The sequence below is a fragment of the Nannobrachium achirus genome (genome assembly GCF_963921795.1).
Source record: "Nannobrachium achirus genome assembly, chromosome: 23".
In the NCBI taxonomy this organism is placed as follows: domain Eukaryota; kingdom Metazoa; phylum Chordata; class Actinopteri; order Myctophiformes; family Myctophidae; genus Nannobrachium; species Nannobrachium achirus.
In genome coordinates, this window is record NC_137830.1 from 45096488 (window position 1) to 45123025 (window position 26538).

At 41.7% G+C, this 26538-nt stretch overlaps 1 protein-coding gene across 2 annotated transcripts; it reads left to right on the plus strand.

Moving 5' to 3' along the window:
• Positions 1-1454: 1454 nt before the first annotated feature.
• prkcq (protein kinase C, theta) lies at positions 1455-26077 on the plus strand (the record flags this gene model as incomplete). 2 transcript variants are annotated; one of them, XM_080754151.1, is made up of 17 exons in its annotated part: positions 1455-1572; positions 7505-7704; positions 8475-8535; positions 9904-10090; positions 10490-10521; positions 11348-11433; positions 12086-12215; positions 14175-14299; positions 14978-15107; positions 18894-19063; positions 20006-20179; positions 21052-21143; positions 21251-21313; positions 23103-23241; positions 23759-23947; positions 24715-24843; positions 25759-26077. In XM_080754151.1, 17 exons carry the CDS (start codon positions 1455-1457, stop codon positions 25915-25917), a joined length of 2184 nt encoding a protein of 727 aa, XP_080610277.1. In that variant the 3' UTR covers positions 25918-26077. The 2 variants fall into 2 exon arrangements, with proteins under 2 accessions (XP_080610277.1, XP_080610276.1); XM_080754150.1 differs by having other exon boundaries at positions 14175-14284.
• Positions 26078-26538: the final 461 nt, after the last annotated feature.

A 26538-nucleotide genomic window follows, 5' to 3' on the forward strand; every position in this document is an offset into this window, starting at 1 on the left:
AATATAAAGTTTACGCGCGCAAAATGGCGTCGGACGTCGGTGGAATCAAAACATTGACGTTTCTATCGCCTGTTTAAGACTTTCTACGTGGATTGTATTTGTGTTAACGTAGGGTAAAGTAGGATGCTTTCACCCATGAACAATGGTGGTGTCTGTGGATTTTTTTTTCTTTTACCGCGATGCGGTAAATTATTTTAACATGGACTCCAATGGAGGCGCATCCCCGGGACCCCTGGACCATGACATGAATGAGTCCCTGGGTGACTTGAATGAGTTTTTGATGCGGGATGCGCACGTAATGACATCACTGAATTAACTAAAAAAAAAAAAAAAAATGAGGGCCTCTCCAACTCTTTCCCGGGCTGAATCAGGGGCCCAGCACGTCCCTGTATCTGTATGTCCATCTGGGTTGGGGTCAAAGAGGGTTACAGCCCACATTTAGAGAGTGACTTTTGCCAGGCAGTGGTGATGAGTACCGGTGGAGAGCGGGAGCGCGGCTCCAGTAATGTACTCCTGATCAGCGTTTAGTATTTCAGCTCTATTAATAGGACTTTCACGGTCCCCTCTACACCACTGAGGGCTGACACACACCACCACGCTCTGGTGAGCCTCAAATATCAAATCTCTGACACAGTCTCTCTCTATACCGTTCAGCACAGAGCTCATGGCCATAAAACACTACAGTTGCTTGGGTGCAATATAGCAAGGAGTTGGCTATACACTATTAACTGTGTTATTGGGGAGTTGCTACATTATTGGTCTCAGCACTAGAGCTGTTTGAAGACTTCCAAGATAGACAGCTGGCGGTGACCTGAAGGTATGGCCATCGTGTTGGGGAGTTTGACACGATTGGACAACAAATGCTAGTAGTTGCCTCGTGTTGGTTTTTGAATACAGGTTAGAGGTGCCTCTGTTTTCTTTCTTTCTTTCTTTCTTTCTTTCTTTCTTTCTTTCTTTCTTTCTTTCTTTCTTTCTTTTTATTTATTTATTATCAATTTCAGTTATCAAAGATACTCTGTTTGATGGGTGATGATACTGATACATCTCTCTCTCTTTCTCCCACAGGGTGACAGCCAACTCCTGTCAGAACAGGGTCGTTTGAAGCGCCAAGGGCGGAACTGCTGCCGCTGTGAGACAAACAGCCCTCCCTAAACCCCCGCCCCTCCTCCCTCCCTTCTTCCTCCTCCTCCTCGCTCTTTCTGTCTCTCCTTCCCTCCCCCCCTGCCAGCCCATCTCTACTCTCCCCGGAGGTAAAGGCAACTACAGCGGTCCCCATCTCAGAGGGGACAGGGTTGACGGAAACAGACTTGTGAATCGACCGACCACAGGAGCGGGCGGGGGGGCCCCAATCTCCTCAGCAGGCTGATGCTGTTATTTTAAACAGGATCTCTGAGGGGTTTTCTCCAAAGGCTGTTTTGAACTTTGGAGGTCACGGAGCGGGGTGAACTGCAGCCATGGCACCCTTCTTGCGCATTAGTTTCTCCAACTTTGAGATAGACCCTGGACTGGCCTATCATGAAGAGGTGTCGAACCCCTACTGTGCGGTCTACATGAAGGAGGTGATAGACACAGGTCAGCTACTCTACTCTGTGCTTTGTCAGTGAACGTACTGTATGCTTGCATGAGTCTGTGTTACTTAATCCTGAGTAGGCCTGTGCCCAACGACGGGAGTCCCCCAGGGGTCTATACTAGGCCCCCTCCTTTTTTCCAACAACACATTTCCTAACTGAAAATAGCCTATCTAGAAGTTCACAACGTGTCATACTGCAACACTTTGTGTAGATTGGCTATAGGGTTGATGTGGTTAAATGACAGACAGAGGTAGAGAGATGGAGACAGGCGTGTAGGTAAAGGTTATGATGAACCTCAAACAGAGTTACTATGATGGGCTTTGCTCTCTCTCTCCAGTGATTGTCAAGAGACCTGTGGTAGGATCAAACAAGGCACGATACTCTGTATCTGTTGCTTTGTTCCATGAAACACAGCAACAGAGACAAATTGGCATGTGTGGGGGTATATTATATCTATGTACAGTATGTGTTATAGGTATTGCACTATAGGTACGTTGCTTGCTTGAGTTTGACGTTGACTTTCAATTTGTACATTTGACACTTGGAAAAAGTGTTGTTCCTCGATGTGTCTGTTTTCCAGTGTAAAAGAAAAAAAGTCTCACTGAATGAATGAATGAATTTAAAACAATAAGCTATTCTGTCCTACACCTTTTGAAGATGTCGCGTGTGACTGTGTGAGTCAGTTCTCAGGGTTGATAACGGACAACAAGACTAGAAGTCTTTGTTCTGCTGCCGTCTATCTTTAACCACTGGTGAATATGACAGCATAGTAGTTCTAAAAACAGTAAAACAGCGTGTCATGGAGAGGAAAGAGGAGGGATCTGCCGTTTCTTTTCCTCTTCTTTAACCACAGCGCTGATACTGCACAGCATAGCAGAGGAGGCCGCCTGTGAGTGGGCTGTGTGTGTGTGTGTGTGTGTGTGTGTGTGTGTGCGCGTGTGTGTGTGTGTGTGTGTGTGTGTGTGTGTGTGTGTGTGTGTGCGTGTGCGTGTGCGTGTGCGTGTGCGTGTGTGTGTGTGTGTGTGTGTGTTTGTGTATGTGCGCGCGTGTGTGCGTGCGTGCGTGTGTGTTTCAATGTATCTATTGACTATGGACTATAGTATGTCATTTAGTTTCAAGCTTAGCTTTCAATTTTCAGTCCTCTCTTGTGTGTGTGGCATAAAAGTTTAAATATACTTTTCGGAGCAAGGTGTGAAAAGCACAGTGCCTGATCGTCCCATTAAATTATACAGTAGTCAGGCATGAGTGCTTACATTATTCAAGTGAATTGCCATGCATCACGCAGGAATCCACTTAAAAAAACGAATACTATAAAGGGCCTTCAAAAATGCCCAGAGGACATACTGTACCAAGGAAATAAAGATGGCCTGGAGGCTCATTGGATACTGGACAAGGTTCACTGAAGTTTAAAAGGGTGCATATGAAACCAAGTGTGTATGGCAAAGCGAACCGGACGAACACAACAGACTAGCGCACACGCAGCAGTATGCAACACCTTTCAAGCAACAGGGCTTTTCTTGAGGTCTGCTTTCATGGTTTTGCTGTTAATGACTCACTGAGTGGAGACCTGCTCAGCTGAGGTCATGATTCTACCTAACCGATGATGAAAAAAGAAAGGTGATCAGAGAATCAGGATTTGCGGTCCAGTTTTAACCTAGCGTACGCCTATCTGTGCTTGTTTGTTTACATTCTCAACTGTTAAGTAAGTAAGTAAGGCTTGTTTGTCCTTGTGACTGCATGACTCTCTGCTCAGTGCAAAGTGATACTGCAGCCCTGAATGGAGATATGAAAGTGCATCATCTAAATGTCACATCACCAAAGTGTGAACAACACAGGAACTGATAGACATAGAGCTATGAGGTTACAAGGTAGCATTTGAAAAAAAAATCTTTCTTAGTCAACATATAAGCTGTGTCATGCGTTATTTGCAACCCATACATCCATACAAGATGTGATGAACCAATGAAGAGAAAAGCTAATGCCTTATTTATGCCTTGAATAAAAACTACAGTACTGTGTGAACTTCATTGCACACACAATTCAATTCAATTTCAATTCAAAGGAGCTTTATTGGCATGAGAAAACATAGGTTTACATTACCAAAGCAAGTATCAAAACAAAATGAAAACAGTTGAAAATGGGGAACACAGTTGGAGGGGGGTACAGCATTGTGTAAACAGATCTATGTCACATTTTCTCATTTTGTACAGTATATACAGGGTATGAAGCTTTTTGGAACAAATAGCAGCATTTCTTTTTTTCTCAACATGATTTCAATAGTATACAAATAAAAGAAAAGAAAAAATCCTCAAATTTAAAACGTGTTTAAAGGAGTAGTTCACCCCCAAAATGACTTTTTTTCTATTGATTACTCATGCCATGGAGAGTAGTAGTTCAATAATATTTTTTGTTTTTTGTCACATTCCTAAGACAAAAATGTGATAACAATAAATGTACCCCCATTCGTTCCGGATGGTGACCCGTTTCAAAACGGGTCACCATCCGGAATCAATGGGGGTACATTTACTCGAATCAAATTTGTGTCTTAGGAATGTGACAAAAAACAAAAAATATTATTGAACTCTACTCTCCATGGCATGAGTAATCAATAGAAAAAAAGTCATTTTGGGGGTGAACTACTCCTTTAAAGGTAGCAGCTCTTTTTATACTGTATGTGGTTTGTAGTCCTTATATTAGGGTGGTTGTATTCCATTCTATAGCCTTCTTTTATCGCAACAGTTCACAAATCCTGCTGTTGTGTTCGCACATTGTTGTATAGGTATGGGAGTTTTTTTGTCGTTGGTCATGTTTTCAAACTCACTTTGGGTGTGCGTAATCTGTGGGACGTGTGTGTCTCTGATGTCTTGGTATAGCGGGCAGGTGGTTAGAAAGTGTAGCTCTGCTTCCACCACATTTTGTGCACACACTGACCACTCTGACCAAAAAGCCAGGTTGTCCCGAGCGTCTGAACATTGATGACAGTGGTTGAGGAAGTTGCAAAAGTCAATGATTGTGGCTTGGTTGATCCTCTAGTGCAGGGATGGGCAACTTTGATGATGGCGAGGGCCACTATATTTCCACTATATGTGCTCAAAACACATCGCGCTGCGATGCGTTTTGAGCTTGTAGATCGGCTATTTTTGCTTCTTTTGAATTGGAATCCTGAATTATTTTTTGTTATTTTTTAATTGGAATCCTGAAATGTAACATTTTGATTTAATTTCAAAGACATTTAGTTATATATTCATGTTGACTCTATGAAACTAAATACAAATACCTACATTGGACATAATTTTTTTTTTTTTTTTTACTTTTTAATACTACTATACTAGTCATTAAACTACTAATATAGACTGACGGAATTGAAGCAGGTCATGTTTGGAATTGAAACAGCTGAAATCAATAATATATCAATATTCCGGTATTAACTTGAGGGCCGCATTAAGTGAAGGTGAGGGCCGCATGTGGCCCTCGGGCCGCCAGTTGCCCATGTATGCTCTAGTGACTAGAGTCTAGTCTATAGGCTGAGTCTAGACTATTCAAAGAGATTCTAACAGGGAACAAAATGAACACCTGCAAACTGCCAATGGTACATTGATTTCCTCTTTGCTGGTGAATTACGGAGATAACTTTATTTTTCATACAAGATGTTTTCTGTCGTTTTCAAGCTCTTAACATGCAACGGATGTGACGTTTTGTGAGGCAGTTGTTGTAGGATGAAGTGGTGGGATGACAATGTTGTATTATATCATTCTGTATTATGCATTATGTAAGTCGATATTTGACATACTATGGCACATACACATAAGGAATAAGCAGATGTCAATTATGAAAGTGGGGGGGGTTAATGTTTTTATTTTTTGGCGACTAGATGGAACGTCTCTTAATGTCGTGCAGCCGGATAATCACAGACAGCGCATGGCCAGGTGGTGTTTACAGCAGTAGCCCTATGTCCACTGCACTGCAAAACATACTGCCATACTATGTACTGTACATCACGCATGCCTTAAGGCAACATATAAGCTGATGAAAAAGATGTTAATGTCACCACATGAATTAAAATCCCCATTTGAGTGGATTATATATGTTAAGCATTCGGAGAAACATGGGAACAAATCCCATGCACGCTATCTGTTTATTTGGAGGTCGGACCATTGGTATCCGGTGGCACAGACAGGTTAAGTAGGTTAAATCGTCACTTCTCGGGCAGAAAACTTGTATATCCAAGTCTCAAATGTGTACGTTTTTTTCATAAAGTAACGCCCTGCTTCATCATACAAGACTGTCGCACAAAACTAGTGAAAATAGCAGATCTACAAGCACATCGTGAGGCCTTGTGTGCTTGTAGATCGACTATTTTCACTAGTTCAAATCATTTTAGATGATAAATACAAAACGAACGGTTTTGGACATACAAGGTTTCCACCCGACAAGGCTAAGGCACCAGAATTGCAACTGTGGTTGGTCCCTGGATGCTGTACTGTGGCTGCTCACGCCTACTAAGTAGTTAGGATGGATACATTACCCCAAGCAAGGGGATAATGAAGTGTATAAACATAAACAGATGCCCTGAGTGAGTGCAAATCCTACGCTTTGCATGTCTTTCTCCTCTCCTCTCCTCCCGTCCTGTCTGCTAACGCTAAAGCTTAACCCATTAAGACCTGGGGCCGATTCCACGAATGCCTTCTAAATCAGTAATTCTCAAAGGACCCCCAACGGGTAAGGACGGTGTTAAATAAATTATTACGTTAAATAAATATGGATATGGATAAATCTATAACCAAAATAAGACAGAGACAAGCCAAAGGACTATCAATAAATTGCTGTATTGAAGAGAGTCAGACAAAGAGACAAACAGTGAGCATACCATCCTAGTGGCAGCTTGGTAATGCTCTCTTCCAAAGATGGAAGTTAACATACAGTATATAAAGAATACAGTATATGACAGTAAGATCGTGGGACTCATTGATTGGTCCCCATATCATAACAAGAAGACAGAGACATAGTATAACAAAAAAAAACATGATCTCGTAGTCAGGGTAACCACGTCAAGTCAAGTCAAGTCAATTTTATTTATATAGCACATTTAAAAAACCACCAGGGTCGACCAAAGTGCTGTACAGGCATAGGAAAATAACAGTGTTACACAAATAAAACATTCAGTAGATAAAAACAGTTACTCAAGTACAATAGAAAAAACATGGAAAACTAAAAATTGCAAACTAAGTAAACAACAGGGAATTTATAAGACTCATTTGAGGCAGTTTGACAGTGTGTTAATTAAAAGGCCAGGGAAAACAAGTGAGTCTTTAGTCTGCTTTTAAACGTGGCCAAGGATGGTGCAGCCTTGACACCCATGGGCAGGGTGTTCCATAACGTAGGCGCTGCGACCGAGAAGGCACGGTCACCTTTTTGCCTGAGGTTTGCGTGAGGGACCTTGAGAAGCAGCTTGGTGGCTGATCTGAGTGGCCTGGTGGAGTCGGGGGGGTTAATTAGATTTGTTATGTAGGGCGGTGCGAGGCCGTGGAGGGCTTTATAAACAAACAAGAGGTTTTTAAATTGAATTCGGAATTTGACCGGTAACCACAGTCACCATGACCTGTAATCCACTAGCCTGAACTTACAGTACAACCAAAACATGGTCTCAGGGTAACGAGGACCTATACTGTAAGTTCAGACAGTAGTTCACATAATATAACCTAATAAATGAATCATATTATGTATCATAATTCATACCTAACAATCAATATGAATTGATAAAAGGATGATATTAACCATAACAAAATACCTTTCAGACGGGTAAGGATCTAGTTATTAAAAATTCCCCAGGAGTTTTCTGAAAAAAAACAAAAAACAAACGTATATGTTGCTATATACTGTATATATACAGTAACTAAAACACGTGGGTCCGTTTGTCGGCATGTGTTTTCCAGAGAAGGGCCAGGTGTACAAGCAGAAGAAGTCTGTGTACCCAGAGTGGAACAAGACGTTTGACGCCCACGTCTACAGAGGTCGCGTCATGCACGTGATGGTGAAGGACCGCACGGCGGAGCTCAAATCTGAGGCCACGGTGGCTCTGGACACCCTGGCCGTACGCTGCAAGAAAGAGAACAACGGAAAACTGGAGATCTGGGTTGGTATACAGCTGTGTGTGTGTGTGTGTGTGTGTGGGGGGGGGGGGCATGATATACAGAGACATCTCAAAACATATTGTGTAAAAAAGCATGAATATTTCACTGCATTTGCAATGTATCTACAATATAGACTATCTGAAAGTTTAAAATGTTGAATTATATTCTTGAAGAAAATTAACTTTTACACAATATTCAAAACGTTTGAGATGGCTCTGTATATCGGTAATATGCCACACGGCTATTGGTTGTTGGCATAATGTAAAGTGGAGTCCCACAAACACCCATGTCATGATATAATGCAATCTATCACAGCCGTGAGCATAATATTGCTTCTATAACAGTTTCCAGCAATAGGCAGCCAGGTTCACCAACAACATTAACCCTAAAGCAGATCAAAAACGTCAATGCAATCTCAATGGGGAGTTTCAATTTGACTTGTATAGTGTCATACTATTGAGTCAACAGTTAAAGAGAGTCGGGCAGTCAACTGCCAGTGTCTGTGTGTGTGTGTGTGTGTGTGTGCGTGTGTGTGTGTGTGTGTGTGTGTGTGTGTGTGTGTGTGTGCGTGCGTGCGTGCGTGCGTGCGTGCGCGCGTGCGTGTGTGCGTGTGTTTTAGCAATCAGTCTTAATGCAGACTGGACTAGACTCATCGTTATCGCCCACCACTACAATGCTTCCCCTTTTTCCAAATAATCCCCAATTCCTGCTTTTGCTCTTGGGTACTGCTGAAATGTCTTTGTTTTGGTTTTCCATCCTCTTCCTCTTTTAGCTGGAGCTGAAGCCACAGGGTCGCTTGCTAATGGAGGCAAGATATTATCTGGAGAAAAGTGGTGAGTGGCTCAAAGCCAGCATATCTGAGTTCAAGCAAGTAACGGTGTAGAACCTGTGCCCAGACTGGCATCACCATGCTGAGGCATATAGACTGGCAGCATCCTGGTCTAACATGCTGAGGCATATAGACTGGCAGCATCCTGGTCTAACATGCTGAGGCATATAGACTGGCAGCATCCTGGTTTAACATGCTGAGGCATATAGACGGGCAGCATCCTGGTTTAACATGCTGAGGCATATAGACTGGCAGCATCCTGGTTTAACATGCTGAGGCATATAGACTGGCAGCATCCTGGTTTAACATGCTGAGGCATATAGACTGGCAGCATCCTGGTCTACATGCTGAGGCATATAGACTGCATGGCAGCATCCTGGTTTAACATGCTGAGGCATATAGACTGGCAGCATCCTGGTTTAACATGCTGAGGCATATAGACTGGCAGCATCCTGGTCTACATGCTGAGGCATATAGACGGGCATCATCCTGCTGTGACATGCTGAGGCGTGTGAAGCTAAAGGGAAGACCCTTCTCATGTCCCTCCCTAAATATAGACTTGGCAATTAATGCTCTTCACAACAGGTGGCCCAGTAAGTGTTACCGGGTAACAATTTATTCGGGATAATAACACTACACACAAATAGAAGATCAAGCTCTGTAACTAACACACACACGCATGCATGCACGCACGCACGCACGCACGCACGCACGCACGCACGCACGCACGCACGCACGCACGCACACACACACACACACACACACACACACACACACACACACACACACACACAAACACTAATCCATGTACCGTACAGTATTACATTTGCAAATGCCAGTGCAGCTGGATAGATTATTTCTAACTTTGGTGGACAACAGCAACAGCAAAGCCTAGCACACACACACACACACACACACACACACACACACACACACACACACACACACACACACACACACACACAATGCACGTACACACGCAAACACACACACTCATCATGGCTCATGACTATGCACTAGTATGCATGCTGACTTGTGCCCATGACTTGTGACGTGTTTTTTCCATCGTCTTTCAGTGTGATATTTGCCAAAACACAGGAAGTGATTTCTGTTTACCCTGCATATTAGAATTTACAATTTACGCATATAATAGACACTCTTAATCCAGAGCGATTTAGAATAAGCAAGGTAATACAATACAATTCTAAGAAAAAAACTTAGGTACCAAGCACCTATTCAGTAAAAACTATAATATAAAAAAGGCTATCTAAATTATGGTTACATTAAGTCTACATTTATGGTTGGGTAGGCAAGTGCTATAATAAGCCCTATATTGGCATGATGTTAATGGATGTTCTTGCCCGCTTGTCAGATTCTACGGGTCAAGGCGAGGTGGACGCCGAGAGGGAGGCCGAAAGGGACAGCGAGGGTCTGTTCGCTCTACACCACCGGCGCGGCGCCATCAAGCAGGCCAAAATCCATGTCATCAAGTGTCACGAGTTCAGCGCCACTTTCTTCCCGCAGCCCACCTTCTGCTCTGTCTGCAAGGAGTTTGTCTGGTACAGATCCCACCTCAGTGCTTCTCTAGAGCACTGTTTCCCAAGCAGTGGGTCGAGACCCATTTGTGGGTCTGCTGGGTCATGGACCAAGGACCAATTATCAATTTTAGAAAAAAACAAACAAATCTTAAGAAATTCCATGAATTAAAAATAATAATAATTAAGAAGTAGTGAAAATAGCAGATTGCGACGTGCTGTGAGCTTGTAGATCTGCTATTTTCACTAGTTTGTGTCCCTGGCAAACTCTCTTTTGGGTCTCGAGCTAAAAAGTTTGGGAACCACTGCTCTAGAAGCACAACTCCATCAGTGATGGAACATTACAAATAATGTACCTCGCATTAGTCATTTTGAAATGTACCCAAAAGGATTCACGGCTTCTCTTTTATTTCCACACCACAGGGGACTCAACAAACAGGGCTACCAGTGCAGACGTGAGTGGCTGTTTTCTTTTAGTTTTTATTTCTTCCTTTGTCGCCACCGGTCACTAAATTAGTCATAGCCCCCCAACCGTTTCACAGTGTGTCATCTGCTGTCTGTGTCATTCTGTGTCATGGAATACAATGCTCAATATCAGCAAAAGACTGCCTGGACTCACAGAAGTGTCCTTCATGCAGTAGTGGAAAAAGCACTAAAATGTTTTACCGAAGTAAAAGTGTCAATACTGCAGTGTAGAAATGCTCTGTTACAAGTAAAAGTCCGGAATTCAAAATGTGTTGGCGTCAAGCTATACTTAAAGAACCAAAAGTAAAAGTACAAATGTTGGATAATAGCAGATCTACAAGCTCACAACGCGCATTTAGGGCCTGTAGATCAGCTATTTTCAAATAGCCTAGGTATAAAATAGGGCTAAAGTGGATTCATTTATGTTTTATAATATAATTATTTATATCTACAAAGTAACTAGTAACTAAAGTTTTCAAATAAATGTAGTGGAGTAAAAGTACAATATTTGGAAACGAGATGTAGTGGAGTAGAAGTAAAAGTACCGGAAATGGAGATACTCCTGTATAAGTACAAATACCTCAAAATTAAAAGTAAATGTACTAAAGTGGTTACTTTACACCACTGCCACCACTTTTATTCAAATCAGGCGCAGGGCAAACCATGAGTGTGTTTCGGGCAAAGCCTTCCTCAGCGTGATTTGAATTCCTGAAGGACACTTCTGTAGGTTCTGGCAGGCCTTTGCTGATATTGAACTCTTCTGAAATGTCATAGACTTGCATCTGGCAAATAGTCGTAGTTACTTTTTCCTTACAGAATGCAATGCTGCCATCCACAAGAAGTGCATTGACAAAGTCATCGCCAAGTGCACCGGTTCAGCAATCAACAGCAAAGAGACAATGGTACGCCAGACCTGTTTTCCACAGACTGTGTAATCACTGTATAATCACTGTGGACCACAGTGATATCCATTCCCCAGTGATACTGTTCAAAAATGAGTTTGATTCTTCAGAGCAGCCATGGGTAATTTCTAAACAGGCTGACACATGCAAGGAGATGTGTAAACTTGTGGTTACTATGCTCGCTTCTTCATAAAGTCGCCTCATATAGTTTGTTATAAACCAGCATTCTTGCCTAGCCCTCTCTCCTCTACTTGCCCTTGTTTCATTTCCTCTCCAAATTCTTGACTGCTTGCTCACATGTACTGTATGTGAAACCAACATAAGATGCCAACCCCCATATTGAGGTATAGTGCGTATACTATAGAGCATGTCATGCGCCCACCATGGAAAATGGTTTTAACATAGAAATAGAATACAGGTACAGTTCCAATACAAATTGTAACGTGGGTGAAAATGCAGCTTTGCATTATGCAATCTGTCAAGGGCAGTTTGTTGATGGAGGGACCTTTTGTGCATGCATTCACTGACACTAAATAAGTACTCTGGCTTGAAGCTGTTAGTTGTGCTCCCTAAATGTGTAGCTCTGTTTACCTTGAACGTTGATGATGTGCATCCAGGTGAAGAAGAAGTCTGTTTTCGCTGTGTGTTGCAGATCCACAAAGAGCGCTTCAAGATCGACATGCCCCACAGGTTCAAGGTGCACAACTACAAAAGCCCCACCTTCTGTGAACACTGTGGTACACTACTGTGGGGGCTGGCCAGGCAGGGGCTCAAATGTGAGGGTGAGAGAGGACTCTGTACTTCATCCCAACATATTTACAACACATGTTTCACCTCACCGTGATATATAGTGACATGAGCGAGGGAGTAAGCAAGCAAGCAAGAAAAAGTTATTAAAATGCATTTCAATTGGACTATCTGCCAAAGGGGTCATGACGTTCACCCCTCAAAATTAGTTTGTTGTTCCTCTAGTTGAGTGAGTTTTCACGTCTGTGTCCTGAGCCTGACCACTAACTATTTGTATTGGTTGAGATCTGCATGCTACTTTGTGTCACTACAGCTATTATGATTAGTCATCCATGCCAGACATTTTATTAAGAGCAAAGGAAATCTAATCGTATCGAGGAAATAAAGGAGGCCACTGTATGTGTGTGAGCACACACGTGTGTGATGTAGCTTGATGAAGCTGAGATATTCCCCACCTCTCATTTGTATTCATTAGTTAGCTATAGTCATATTCATTACTTGCTTACACCCCTTGTTAATTTGATTGGTTTGAGCTTGGCTGGTTATGACAGACACTAGAGTATATCAGGACAGTTTCACGCTCAATTTCACACGCTATAGTCCGCTTGCTCACTGGCCAAGGAGGCAACCAGACCTAGGAGTCGAGGATGTGCACCTGCCACATCCAGACATACTGTATATTACAACATTACTTACTCAAGATAAAATATCTGGTATTCACAGTGCTGGAAAAAGTACTAACTCATGTAGAAGTACAGTTACTTGACATTAATACAACTGAAGCAACTTGTTGTGAAACCTGCTCAAGTAAAAGTACAAAAGTAACTCTTTTGAAGAGTACTCTACTAAAGAACTGTTCCTGTACTGCCAATGTGGCAACCTGAGTGTAACAATTACATTTTAATGTACTAGACCTTACCCGTTCAAAGATATGTGCTCCAAGTTACTGTAACTGGTGCATGCGTGAGAATATGTGGGAGCATCATAATGTAAGGAGCAGCCCATGGAGGAGTGTATATTTATGATGGATACAAATAATTTAACAGCAAAATTAGGTGAATAGAAGTATGGGGATGTATGCACTTACTGTCTCCACATAGTTTTTTCCATACCCGTTGGAAGATGACCTGAACAGGCTGTGCACCATAAAAATGCTAATATACAGCATACGATTTGTGAAAGTGACAAACGGGCTTCACAGTTATGTTAGGTGTGTTCATATGCTAATGGTGATGCGATTTCAGATCAATTGCTCCAGCCACTGAGGAGAAACGCTGTTTCAGACAGACAGACAGACAGACAGACAGACAGACAGACAGACAGACACTCACTCACTCACTCACTCACTCACTCACTCACTCAGACATTCGCAAAATTATAGTATAGATTTTAAGAAAGCCTCCTACAAGAGAAATGGGGTTAATAGCAAACCTAAAGTAACATCTTCCTGATTGTGTCATTAACAGCACAACTTTAGGCTACTCTGTCATTCTTGTCTTTCTAAAAGTATTTACAAAAGTGTAGTAGTACAACAGTGTAGTAGAATTACAGATGAAAGAAAATACAAATATGCTCAATTACAGTAGCAAGAGCTTTTATAATCACATTTACTTTCCAAACCTGGGCAAAGGGTTCATTAAGGTTTGTAACCAGGCAACCAATACACATCTGCTGCAGTTCCCTCTAAATTTTTCTGTCACATCATCATGTTACAAAATGTCTAGTTAGTTGGATCAACAACATCAGCAGTAAAGACCAATTCCTAAACATCATAAACTGAAACTAAATAAAATCTAAGTAAAGGACTTTCATGAGGAAATATGTCACAACATATTGATATACCTGTTGCACACACATTGAAAAAAGAGAAATATATTGAAATGTTGTATAATATTCTTATAATGATATTTTCTATTTCACTGCACTTTGTGTATTAGTAGCTTATTACTGTTATGCCAACCAATTTGTTCTGTGTAACTGTGTTCTCTGTGCAGAATGTAGTATGAATGTCCACCACAAGTGTCAGAAGAAAGTTGCAAATCTCTGTGGGGTCAACCAAAAACTGATGGCGGAAGCTCTTGCCATGATCGAGACCAAACAGCAGGTCAGTAGTAGCCTGGTGTTGCTCATACTAATTCCTCACTGCGTGTCGGATATTAGTCTGGACTCACGAGCAGAGTTTTTCCAACGGGTGGTTTAAAAAAAAATGGCTCTGGACACGATTAGTTAGACCAGACAAAAGCTGGGCCCTGATAGGTCCCCCAATTATTTGGGGGACGGTAATGGATTCAGAATTCAGCGGGGCCAGACCCATATTCGCCAAGGGCAAGTTTTTTCGCCCAGGCGGATTTGTCTGGTTCTAGGCTAGGTCAGTATGGGGGAAAAGACAATGGTCAAATGGACACTTTGAACGTCACATACAGTATCACGTATATTTGAGCTAATACTACTACACTGCAATTCTCTTACACTGCAGGCTAAGAACAAAAGGTACCGTATTTCAAAGAAGTACTGCTAAACTAAAGGTGTAGACAGCAGACTTACAGAGAAAGGAATTCCATGGCACTTCGTCTTTGGTGAAAAAATTATAATTTATTTTCTGGGCAAGGCAACAAGTTGACCAACGCTTTTCGACCTACTACTGTAGGTCTTCGTCAGGTCAGACCCTGACGAAGAGCAGTACTTCTTTGAAATAACCTTTGTTCATATATTCCTACCTGTATCACCAAAGAGCACCTGTCTCTGTTAGAGCCTACTGATCCCTGCAGCACTTCTTTTTTCTCTGTTTATACTGCAGGCTAAGAGTTGCAAAGACCTAGAGACGACTGGCCGGGAGGGGCCGGTAGGTGTGGGCCAGCCAGGTGTTGTCCGCGCACCATCAGGGTTAGTGATGGGCTTACCTAAAACAGCAACCCCTGCACGTAAAGGTGAGATGAAACCAAGGTTCATGAGCTTTGATTTATGTAATCAATATTGTAATTTAACAACAATTTAATTGAAAATGCATGTTACACATTAATCCTATTAATGTCCCCCCTTTGGTATATATTTTTTATTTTAAGCACAGCGTGTGTGTGTGTGTGTGTGTGTGTGTGTGTGTGTGTGTGTGTGTGTGTGTGTGTGTGTGTGTGTGTGTGTGTGTGTGTGTGTTTGTGTGTGCGCGCGTGTGTGCATGTGTGCGCGTGTGTGTGTGTGTGTGTGTGTGTGTGTGTGTGTGCGTGCGTGCGTGCGTGCGTGTGTGTGTGTGTGTGTGTGTGTGATACCTTGCTATAGCAGAGTCTCTGCAATAGTAGAGGACCTGGCTAGGATATGTATGCACTTAATTTAGGAGAGAATATCTCAACTGTTCTTGGATAATATGACCCCAAGGAACAACTTAAGAACTGTGAAAAATTCTCTATCCGGGACGAAATACCCGAAAATGACCACGCCTTTTAAAAATGACCACAACTTCCAACATAGCTCTCTCTTCTAAACCGTTTTGAGCTACACATTTTCTGAGGCGCTCAAAATGTTCAGAATACCAATCTTTAGGGGGACATCTAAGTCTGTAACATTTCTAATTTCTATATTTTATGACAAAACAGCTAAGAAACACTAAAAACTGTCTACTTATTATTGTGCAGGGCCTTAGGGAAATTCATCAGTGCAAACGCACCAAATTTGTCCCAGATGTAATACAGGGCATGCTCTAATGATTTAGGAAGGGTGACCAGTGACTCTTCGGTGTTGTCATAACGGACAAATCCGACATGGCCACTATCTCAAAAGAGTTTTGGCTATAAATATTGAACCAGATGAACTACAAATGCAAACTTGGTGTCTGTTTCATGTTTTTTGACCACTAGAAACATGTTGGAACGCTAATCTTTATGACTGGGTGTATCTCAACCTCTATCTTGCATATTTCAAAGAAGGCGTGTATCTGATTTTTTGTCTTCTTTTTGTTTTTACTGTACCTTGTATATTATATGCTTCTTGAGCATAAGAAACACATGGGCATTCTCAGATTTATAACTGAATGTGAATCCATCTAGAGCACTTTAATTGGCTTATTACAAATATGGCCACTATACCACAATGTATCATAACATCATTATGATACATTATTACATCTATCATTATTAGTCCGAACCCGATTTGTCTGAACCCGTTTTCACCAGTAAAAGTTTTTTTCTCAACTGATTCTTGTAGCTTGGGGTCACCTCTTAAGAATTCAAGAGTGTGCCCAGTGAAGTCCCCTGGCCTTTTTAGATACCGTATTAACCCCTTAATGCCCTGCCCTCAATCAAAACCATAAAATGTACTTTCTCCAAGTTGTTTTTGATTCCAAATTGATGAATATTAACCCTTTCATGGGAATTGGCAGAGTACTTTAACCCAATTAAATAAATACCAGTAAGACTCCCTAATCGGGAGATACTTTAAGGCAATCGTAGCCAATCAGGAGGGAATATGGGCCATGTTGATGACATGACTTTAGAGATACTGTGTACCACTTTGCGTGATTTTAGGCGAAAATCTGTAGGAGCAGTGTCCAAAAATGTGTTTTGCAAAAACAAAATCTAGGGGCAACACGTTGAGCTTGTTGAACAACTTTTATGAACGTGTAGTGTGGTGAAGTAAGTTTGTATGTATGTACATTTCATTTGTATGGCACTTCTCACAGAGAGAAAGTGCTTACATACAACAGAAATAAAGACACAGCCTGAAACATTCAAATTATTAAAAACAACAACAAAATCTAATATATTACATACTGGTACCTTTTTGTTTTTGGGAGCAGTTAGGAGTTAAATATCTTGCTCTGCGCCACTTCGAACCTTAGGCTTCCTATTATAAGCGGGCTCACTAGCATTTATCTAACAACATTTAAGTAATTCCACAAATGGTTGTTTAAAAGGTAGAGTTTTTAAGTGGTTCTTAAAAATGTCCAGAGAGCCTGCAGCCCTCAAGACCTGTGGAGGGGCATTCCATACATTTTTTGTTTTTGGGAGCAGTTAGGGGTTAAGTATCTTGCTCAGGGACAACATTTGTAGCTCATCTGGTTCAATAGTTGTAGCTAAATCTATTTTGAGATGGTTGCTATATTGGATTTGACCACAATGTTGACCCAGAACAGTCTCTGGGCACACTACCGTAAATCATTAGAGCATGCCCTGGGTTACATCTGGGATGCATTTGGTGCTTATACACTGATTAGTGCAAAAACATTCCCTAAGGCCCTGGACAATAATAAGTTGACAATTTGCATATAGAATATATAGAAATATTACAAATGTTTATATCCCCTAAACATTGGTATTCTGAACATTTTGAGCACCTTGGAAAATGTGTCGCTCCAACGGTTTAGAAGATAGAGCCATGTTGGACGTTGTGTTAATTTTTAAAAGGGCGTGGTAATTTTGGGGTATTTCGTCCTGGAAAGAGAATTTCTCACAGTTCTTAAGTTGTTGTCATATTAGCCAAGAACAGTTGAGATATTCTCTCCTAAATTAAGTGCATACATATCTTAGTCAGGTCCTAGACTACAAATGGTTTTGAGCCATATGAGGCAGTCATAGTGTGATCTGGCTTAACCTTTGTCCAGAATGGCCAGAAAACAACATGAGTGCTGTTTGGAAATACTTTGCATTTAACAGATTCCAGCAACGCAGTGGCGTATGTTGTCACTGTGGGGTAGAAAAACTGCTACTGTGTTATTTAGTCACATGCTTAATAATGTTCATTGGTTCAATGTTCATAAAACCCACACCACATTTAACCTATTTCACTTACACTTTAAAAAGAAACAAAACGTATATAGTGAAAATAGCAGCTCACAACGCATCGCATTGCGAAGGTTTTTGACCCACAGCAATCATATGTAAGCATATATGCTACACAGCGGTGCCAAACAAGGGTCCTAACTTAAATTTAGCACATTTGTTGCTACTTTAAACCTAGAGGTATCAAGTATGATGACGATATAAGAATAACCTTTTTGTTATTTTTGAGCGGTGAAATAAACTCATAAATAGCACCGCTCACTTCACACTGGGTGTGATTTTTCAGCTAAGTTGGCCTGACAAGATGATTTTTGGCAGCATGCAGAATAGGTCACTGTTATTGAAAGTTCTTTACACAAGTTTGTTTACAGCACAGGCCACCTTGAAATTGTCCTTGCTTTACCCTTATCCCTAAACTTCTTTGTCTTTCTTTACTATTTTGAAAAACATTTTAAAATAGCTTAACTAGACGAGCTACATTGACACGCTGTGAGCTTGTGGATCGGCTATTTGAAGTATTTTAAAATGTTTTTCAATATAGTAAAAAAAGGCGAAGGAGTTTGGGGATAAGTAGCCTCGGAAACCCAGGCTTCATTTGGCGATCGGAAGAAAATAAAGCCTGGGCGATCGCGTTATGATCACTGTTGGAGGAAGTGTAGAATTTCCCTAACCAATCAGAGTGCAGAGAACGTCACACCGAATGTGTTGACGTCATGACGCAGCAGCGTTCTCTGCGCTGAGCAGAGCAGCAGAGGGGGGAGGGGGGAGGAGAACACATGCTATTGGTCGGAGACTTGCGGTGAGACTCGCCGCGCCCGCCCATCTGCCTACACGAACTGGTCCGCGTTAGCCTAGTGTGGGGGATAAGGGGTAAGGCACGGACGACAACAGGTCCCATTACAGTATGTATAAATGAACCATGACCCTCCATTCTTCTCTAATCAGAGGTGCAGGGTATAGCATGGGACAGTCCTGCAGATGCCAGCATGCCAGTCACCGAGGAGGAGGAGGAGCCTGAAGAAGAACCCCTCTACGCGGTACCCAGAAAGGAGCACAAGTTCAACATTGACAACTTCAAGCTGCATAAGATGCTGGGCAAAGGCAGCTTTGGAAAGGTACGGCACGTCACAGGGAGAAAGAGTGTCCGATTCAACAGAGGAACAGTACAAATGTATAGAAAGAAGTATGTGAGGATTAGGGAGAATGATCATCGCATACTGTATGTCACAGTCTTACACATTCCTCTTGTGCTTATGCAGTGAAATCCTATGTTCATTTAAGCCTAACCTATAGAATAGGGCTAAATCAGAAATTAGCCTACAAAACAAATATGTTGCTACATACTGTACATGTACTGTAAGCCCCTCCCAAACAGCAAAATGTGTTCCCGGCCTGAATGGGTTAACTCTAAGAGTGGACACTCAGACACTATATGAACACTGAGGATTTAACTGTGTAGCCACCACTAATCCTAGGCTATTATCTTAATACTGCATGTTTTTCTAATGCTTACTTTATGAGATGTCAATGAGTTTGAAACAGACCACGTGCTGTCAGTGGCTTTGATGCTTTTGATGCATGACAGCATCAATAAGGTGTTCAAATCAAGAAAGGGATGAGACGTCGAGGTATGCCTGATCTACATAAGATGTAGATCAGTACTATGACGTAACACCCACTGACTTCCATTATAAAATGAAAGTTAAATATTTCAAACAATACAAATCATATTCATAAAACAAAACAAATGCGTGGAGGACTTGAGGTACTTCCCTGGCCTACTCATCTACTGGCAGTGTTGAGCAATACATTTGGTGCTGATTGGTCCAGCAGTTCCCCACTTATTCCCGGACACACACACACCCACACACACACACACGCATGCACGCACACACACTATTCTAGACATCTCGTCTCTCACAGAGAGAAAGGATTGAGTCAAAATCCTCAGTAGTTGTTTCATAACATGCATTGTGTGTGTGTGTGTGTGTGTGTGTGTGTGTGTGTGTGTGTGTGTGTGTGTGTGTGCGTGTGCGTGTGTGTGTGTGTGTTCCCAGGTGTTTCTAGCAGAGCTGAAGAGCTCTGGTGAGTTCTTTGCACTGAAGGCTCTGAAGAAGGATGTGGTCCTGATGGATGACGATGTGGAGTGCACTATGGTGGAGAGGAGAGTCCTCTCCCTGGCGTGGGAGCACCCCTTCCTCACACACCTCCACTGCACCTTCCAGACCAAGGTACCGACCATTGGACCACATCCAGCAGACTGCACTCACTCACGTTCTGTACACAAATGCTTTTGGAGCCTGCATATACTTACAACATCCTGCCTCCACCACTTTCCCTGACCAGGGGCCATCGCCATGCTGGCTTAAACAAACACTTAAAGAGCTGGCACTGTCTGTAACTCCCATACGGGTCCATTTGGTTCCATTTGTACACTCTCAGAGTTAAGGGGTTCCTTGCAAATAAAACATTTGAGAACCACTAGAACTAGTTGTGGTCGGACTCGTAATATGCCAGTGTCGTAGTAAATAAGGTTCATACTCTGAAGAAAACCTTGACATTCACTAATTAGGTATTATGATTAAAATAGGAACATTATAATGGTGTATATAAAAGAAAACCAAGTCTTTGCCACGGACACATACTGTATGTCCGTGTACGTACATGTTGATGGCGCCTGTCCCTGACCTTTGATGGGGACGGGACGTTAATCGGTATAGTCGTTTATCGTGATAAAAAAAACACTCATAATAATCGTATCGTGGAGATTTAAATTTATTGTGAAATGATCCTCCGTCATCCACTGGGATCAATTCACCTTTTATTTGCCGAGCTGCATGTCCGGTACCACTTAAACCTTCTATAATTGGTAAAACGGACCTGGAAATAACGTACATGATACAGTCTTTTCTTCCACTCTCTACCAAATCTCTTTGCCAAAAATTGCCGATCAACAAGCTCACAACGTGCCACGTTGTGATGCGTTGTGAGCTTGTAGATTTTCTATTCTTTGGCAAACGTTCCGCCCCAGGATAATGGATGTTGGAGGATATTTTGATTATCGCAATAATATGGTAAATCCTGTGCTGGCGGTGTGTTCCAGGAGAACCTCTTCTTTGTGATGGAGTACCTGAACGGAGGCGACCTCATGTTCCACATCCAGAACTGCCGCAAGTTTGACCTGCACAGATCCACGTACGCTGTTCATCACTTATTTAATAGTCCGTTTCAGCACTTCTCAATTTTGTCTGTTTATTCTTCAAGCTTAAATTTTTCTTTCGGCATCTATATATATTTTGCAGGTTTTACGCAGCCGAGATTATCTGCGGGCTCCAGTTCCTGCACACTAAAGGCATAATCTACAGGTAGGCTGACCACACAGAACTGGATCACATGGGGCGCTCAGGTGCCACAGTGGTGCCACCACCGTAGAGTCTGGGGGTTCGATTCCGCCACAGTGCATCCGGCTTCATTGAGCGACTATGCGAACACAATTGGCCCGTGTTCGGGGGAGGGAAGCCGGGCGGGAAAGGTGATATTTGTCACTACCAGTAGTGGAAAAAGTACTCCCGTTCTTTTCTTGATAAAAAGTATCAATACCGCAATGCAGAAGTACTCTGTTACAAGTAAAAGTCTGGAATTCAAAACTTGCTCGAGCTCGCTAAAAGTACAAAAGTATTGGCATCAAAATATACTTAATGCACCAAAAGTAAAAGTACAAAATGTAAAAAAAAGAAAAACTAAGCATATACTGTAAGCAAGACCATTGTTCATACTTGTATACATTTTATTTTGTCATTTTCTGTGTTGTTGTTTTGTGTGTTTGTGACAAAACAATAAAAAAACTGTTCAAGAAAAGCAGATCTACAAGCTCCCAATGTGACGCGTTGTGAGCTTGTAGAGCATGGGTATTCAACTGGCGGCCCGCGGGCCAAATGCGGCCCGCGGGGACCTTCCTTGTGGCCCCTGGAGCAATTTTGAAAAAAAGAAAAAAAAAGTTTTTTGAAAAAACGAAACAAAAAAAAACATCGAAAATCTTTTTTTTTGTTTCTTTGTGGAGACTAATTAACATTATAGGTATGGTTTGCGCGATATGAAACGTGAGCTTCATCTTACCATAATCACAGTAATCCCTAATCATATTCCATCATATTCAAGTGAAGAGACTCCGTTAGTGCGGCCCCCGGCCCCTTGGGTTTCTGTCAATGTGGCCCCCTGGACAATTTTGTTGAATACCCCTGTTGTAGAGCATCTATTTTCAATGATCCTATGTATAGACCGACAAGCTGTATCACAATACACAATCTTATCGCGATTCTTTTTCATGTTGGTTTTTATGGTTATTTTTCAAGTTACTTAACAGTATAACCACCTATAAGGTAACAGAAACTAAAGGAAAAGGGAGTAATTTAGACCAGTGGCACTCAAAGTGGTGTCCAGGGACTCTCTGGGTTCCTTTTAGGAGGTCTAAATCGACCTTTAGAAGTATGCAACTACTTTACAATACTGTTTACATTGCGAGTGGCGCCCTCTGCAGGGTGGCGCTCAGGAAAATGGGGCTAAAGTGGTAAAACATGTATGTTTTATAATATTATAATTTATACAGTATCTGTAAAGTAACTAATAACTAAAGTTTCCAAATAATTGTAGTGGAGTAAAAGTACAATATTTTCCTCTGAGATGTAGTGGAGTAGAAGTAAAAGTATTGGAAATTGGAAATACTCAAGTAAAGTACAAATACCTCAAAATTGTACTTAAGTACAGTACTTGGAGGTCTGCTATTTTCGATATTTTCACCAAAAGGCCCTTTTCGAAATTTCAGCCCCTGCCTCTCTAATATTCTCTGCACGTCCCTGACTACACATACTCAGGGCTGGGGCGGCACCTGTCGGCAGGGAGTGTTGGGCGGGAGGAGGCTAGTCTACACCCTCCTGGTGGGGGCTCCTCACTGGCAGGTGAGCCAGTAGGATACAACAGCAGTGACAACACAGAGAGAGAAATGTGTGTGGGGAGGAATCAGTTGGCATGAGGACTAAATTGGGGAGAAAAGGGCAAGCAAAAACGGGCAGCAAAAAGAAGTGGATCTAGAACTGGATAAGAGGGAAAACTGCAGATTAAATAAGTTTAAGGTTGACACCTTCTTCTTCTTTGCAGAGATCTGAAGCTGGATAATGTCCTGCTGGACACCGAGGGACATATAAAGATAGCGGACTTTGGCATGTGTAAGGAGAACATGGAAGATGACATGCGAACCTCGACTTTCTGCGGGACCCCTGACTACATCGCCCCCGAGGTGATCACATCATTTCCCTGTTACAAGGGAAGCTCTTATTTCCATTATATAGATGTCATTAAACCTTAGGTCCAGGGGCGACCGGGCTTTCGCTGCGGCTGCCCCTACTCTTTGGAATAACCTCCCCTTAAATATTCGATGTGCCCAGTCAATTGGGGTATTTAAATCTCTTTTAAAGACACATTTTTTTCTCTGTAGCTTTCAATGTTGTTTAATTTTGATCTGCTCCATCTGCTTTTATGTTCTTCCCTATGCCCTGTGATTGTGACACAGGTTTTTGTTGTGCATTGATGCATCCATGTTCAGCACTTTGGGCAATTTTATTGTTGTAAATGTGCTCTATAAATAAAATTTGATTTGATTTGATTTGATTACAGAGATCAACCACTGAGATATGAAGGTCATAAGATCACTGGTTTATACAAAAGGAGGAACACGCTTCAAAAATCACGCTTTGCTTTTGTTAAATATTGATGTTGAAGACAGAGGTGGTGACGTGCCTGTGTGTTTCTGTCAGATTCTCCTGGGTCAGAAGTACAACAACTCAGTAGACTGGTGGTCCTTTGGGGTGCTGCTGTATGAGATGCTGATTGGCCAATCTCCATTCCATGGTCGTGACGAGGAGGAACTGTTTCAGTCCATACGAACGGATGACCCCCGGTACCCCGGCTGGCTGCCTAAGGACGCCAAAGACATCCTGGTCAAGGTCAGACATTTTTCCCACAGGCCATCAGCCTTTTAAATGCAACGTGAGGAATGTGCAATAACTCTTTGCACTCTGCACTTGGACTGATTATTAACGGCATACCATGTGTTTGTTTATAAAGTACTTTTGCTGTACTGTAGGTCTTTATTTTATATGCTTTTATTATCATGTTTTTATTGTATTGGAGCTTCCGAGCGTAAGGTTTTCACACGTACAGTATGTACCCAGTGCATCTAAGTGACAAATAAAGTGAATCTGAGCTCCATCTTGCACCAGAAATGCATGTTTTTACCAAATGTATTTGCACTCAATAATCATTTGCCACAATAGCGATACCAGCCGCACATTCTCCTTTGACTATTCTTATTAATGCCTGGTGGAAAAGTCAGAAATCTACCCACTGAGCACGCCGTCTAAAAGTGGTCTAATAGTGGTATAGATTTGAATGTTTTTTTGTTGTCTAAACTTAGACTAGACGACTAATAGACTTCTAATAGTCGTCTAAATATAGACTGTCTACATTTAGACGACTATTAGAAGTCTATTAGTCGTCTAGTCTAAGTTTAGACAACTACTTTCAAATCTATACCACTATTAGACCACTTTTAGACGGCGTGCTTAGTGGGTATATTTTCCACAGCAGCACAAACACACTCGAACAGTTACCAATGTACACACAGTGCACTCAGCTATCCTCACTCAATTCATCGCATTTGCTCCACTTAGCTGTACCAGTGTTTGTAAGCTCATGTTGTTGTTTGTTCTAGTTGTTGGAGCGGGAGCCAGAGCAGAGACTAGGGGCAAATGGTGACATCAGGCAGCACAACTTCTTCAAAGACACCGACTGGAATGCCCTGGAGAAAAGGCAGGTGGAGCCGCCCTTCAGGCCAACTGTGGTAAGAATTGTGCAGTAGAGCAGTAGAACTTTTTTTTAATCGATTCATCTGTTTTTTATTGGATTATTTTGTGTGCAATTAATTTCAACAATAGAATTTTGTAATAACAAATTTAGCTCAATTTGATAAAATGCAGTTAAAACAACCATTCATATTTTGGTTAAATTGTAAATAGCAGATGAGCTAACAGGATTTGTTACAGGATTGATTGATTGATTGAAGACTTTATTAGAAGTTTGCATAGGAAAAGGTACAGTTTCATGACGGTACAGTTCACTGGTACAAGGTCTACTAGAAGGAGATCCATGAAAAGACTAAGCTTATTTCCACAGGAAACCATTTAAGTATCTCATATAACATTGAATGACAGACAAATAGAACACAGGATACATCACTAAACCAGTTATTGCTATCATTATTATTATTATTGATTACTAACAGTTATTTGGTAAATGTTCTGTTGATCGGCTATTTGATTAATCAGTTATTAAAGGGTACAGCAATACTTTGTGTTTTTTAGGACAGAGAAGAGAAGGGGACAGGTCTACATACGTGTACTAAAATAGAAGAGCTTATCATGAATTTCTGATGAAGATCTTTGAATCGAAACGTTGATAGCAATAATAAAAAAGAGACTCCCTCTTTCCCAGGTGTTTCGCCTAAACTCCATCAATGAACTTAACTAAAACTATGCCTAAACCTAACCATAACCCTAAACCTAAACTCACAGAGATTATAACCTCAAAACCCTGTCCGCCGGGGCGAACCACCTGGGAAAGTGGTTCACCCTAGGCCTAGTCTTTTCTACCTGTTGTTTGTCCTGCACCTGGGCATCCATGTTCCTATACGTGCACATAACAAAACTTGCAAACACAACTAACTAATTCTATTTCATTATTTCTGTCACCATCGCAGAAGTCGGCCAGCGACTGCAGTAACTTTGACAAGGAGTTCCTCAATGAGAAGCCCAGGCTGTCATGTGCTGACCGGACCCTCATCAACAGCGTTGACCAGACCATGTTCAAAAACTTCTCCTTCGTCAACCCAGGGATGGCCCGTGTCAAAGGACAATGACCACCTAATGACGAGCCCCAGAACCTACCAGCAACCCAGCCACAACCCCTTACTTCAAACAGAGACAATAAACCATGAAAGTTGTGAGACTGATCTAAAACACATCTACATACTGTAGCAACAACCACTTGGCTCAGTGAGAGACCTGGAACAATACACACAAAAAGTGGGAGATTAACTGTATAATTAAGAGTTTTTGCTGAATCCTCCAAAATAAATGGAGGGACACATTCAGTGTATTTCGTACAAAAAGGCTTTGGAGTGCACTGTACAATAATAAGAACGTTGTGCATTTGATGCATACTGATTACTGTTTCCACTGCTGAGGGTTATTGTGTTTGAATAGTTCACTGTTATGATCAAATATAGTCCAATAGGGCTGTCACGGTTATGACATTTTACATGACGATTAATCGTCACTCAAATAATTGCGATTAACGATATAATTGTGTTTTCGTCGTTGACAATTACATCTCTGTTTGGCTTTTAGGCTTTGAAGTTGCACATGGTAGATATGACACATAACCTAAATATACAAAGAACTTATTGACATATTTGACAACTTTATAATTAAAAAAGAACATCGATAGCAGAAATAGACGATCTACAAGCTCACAACGC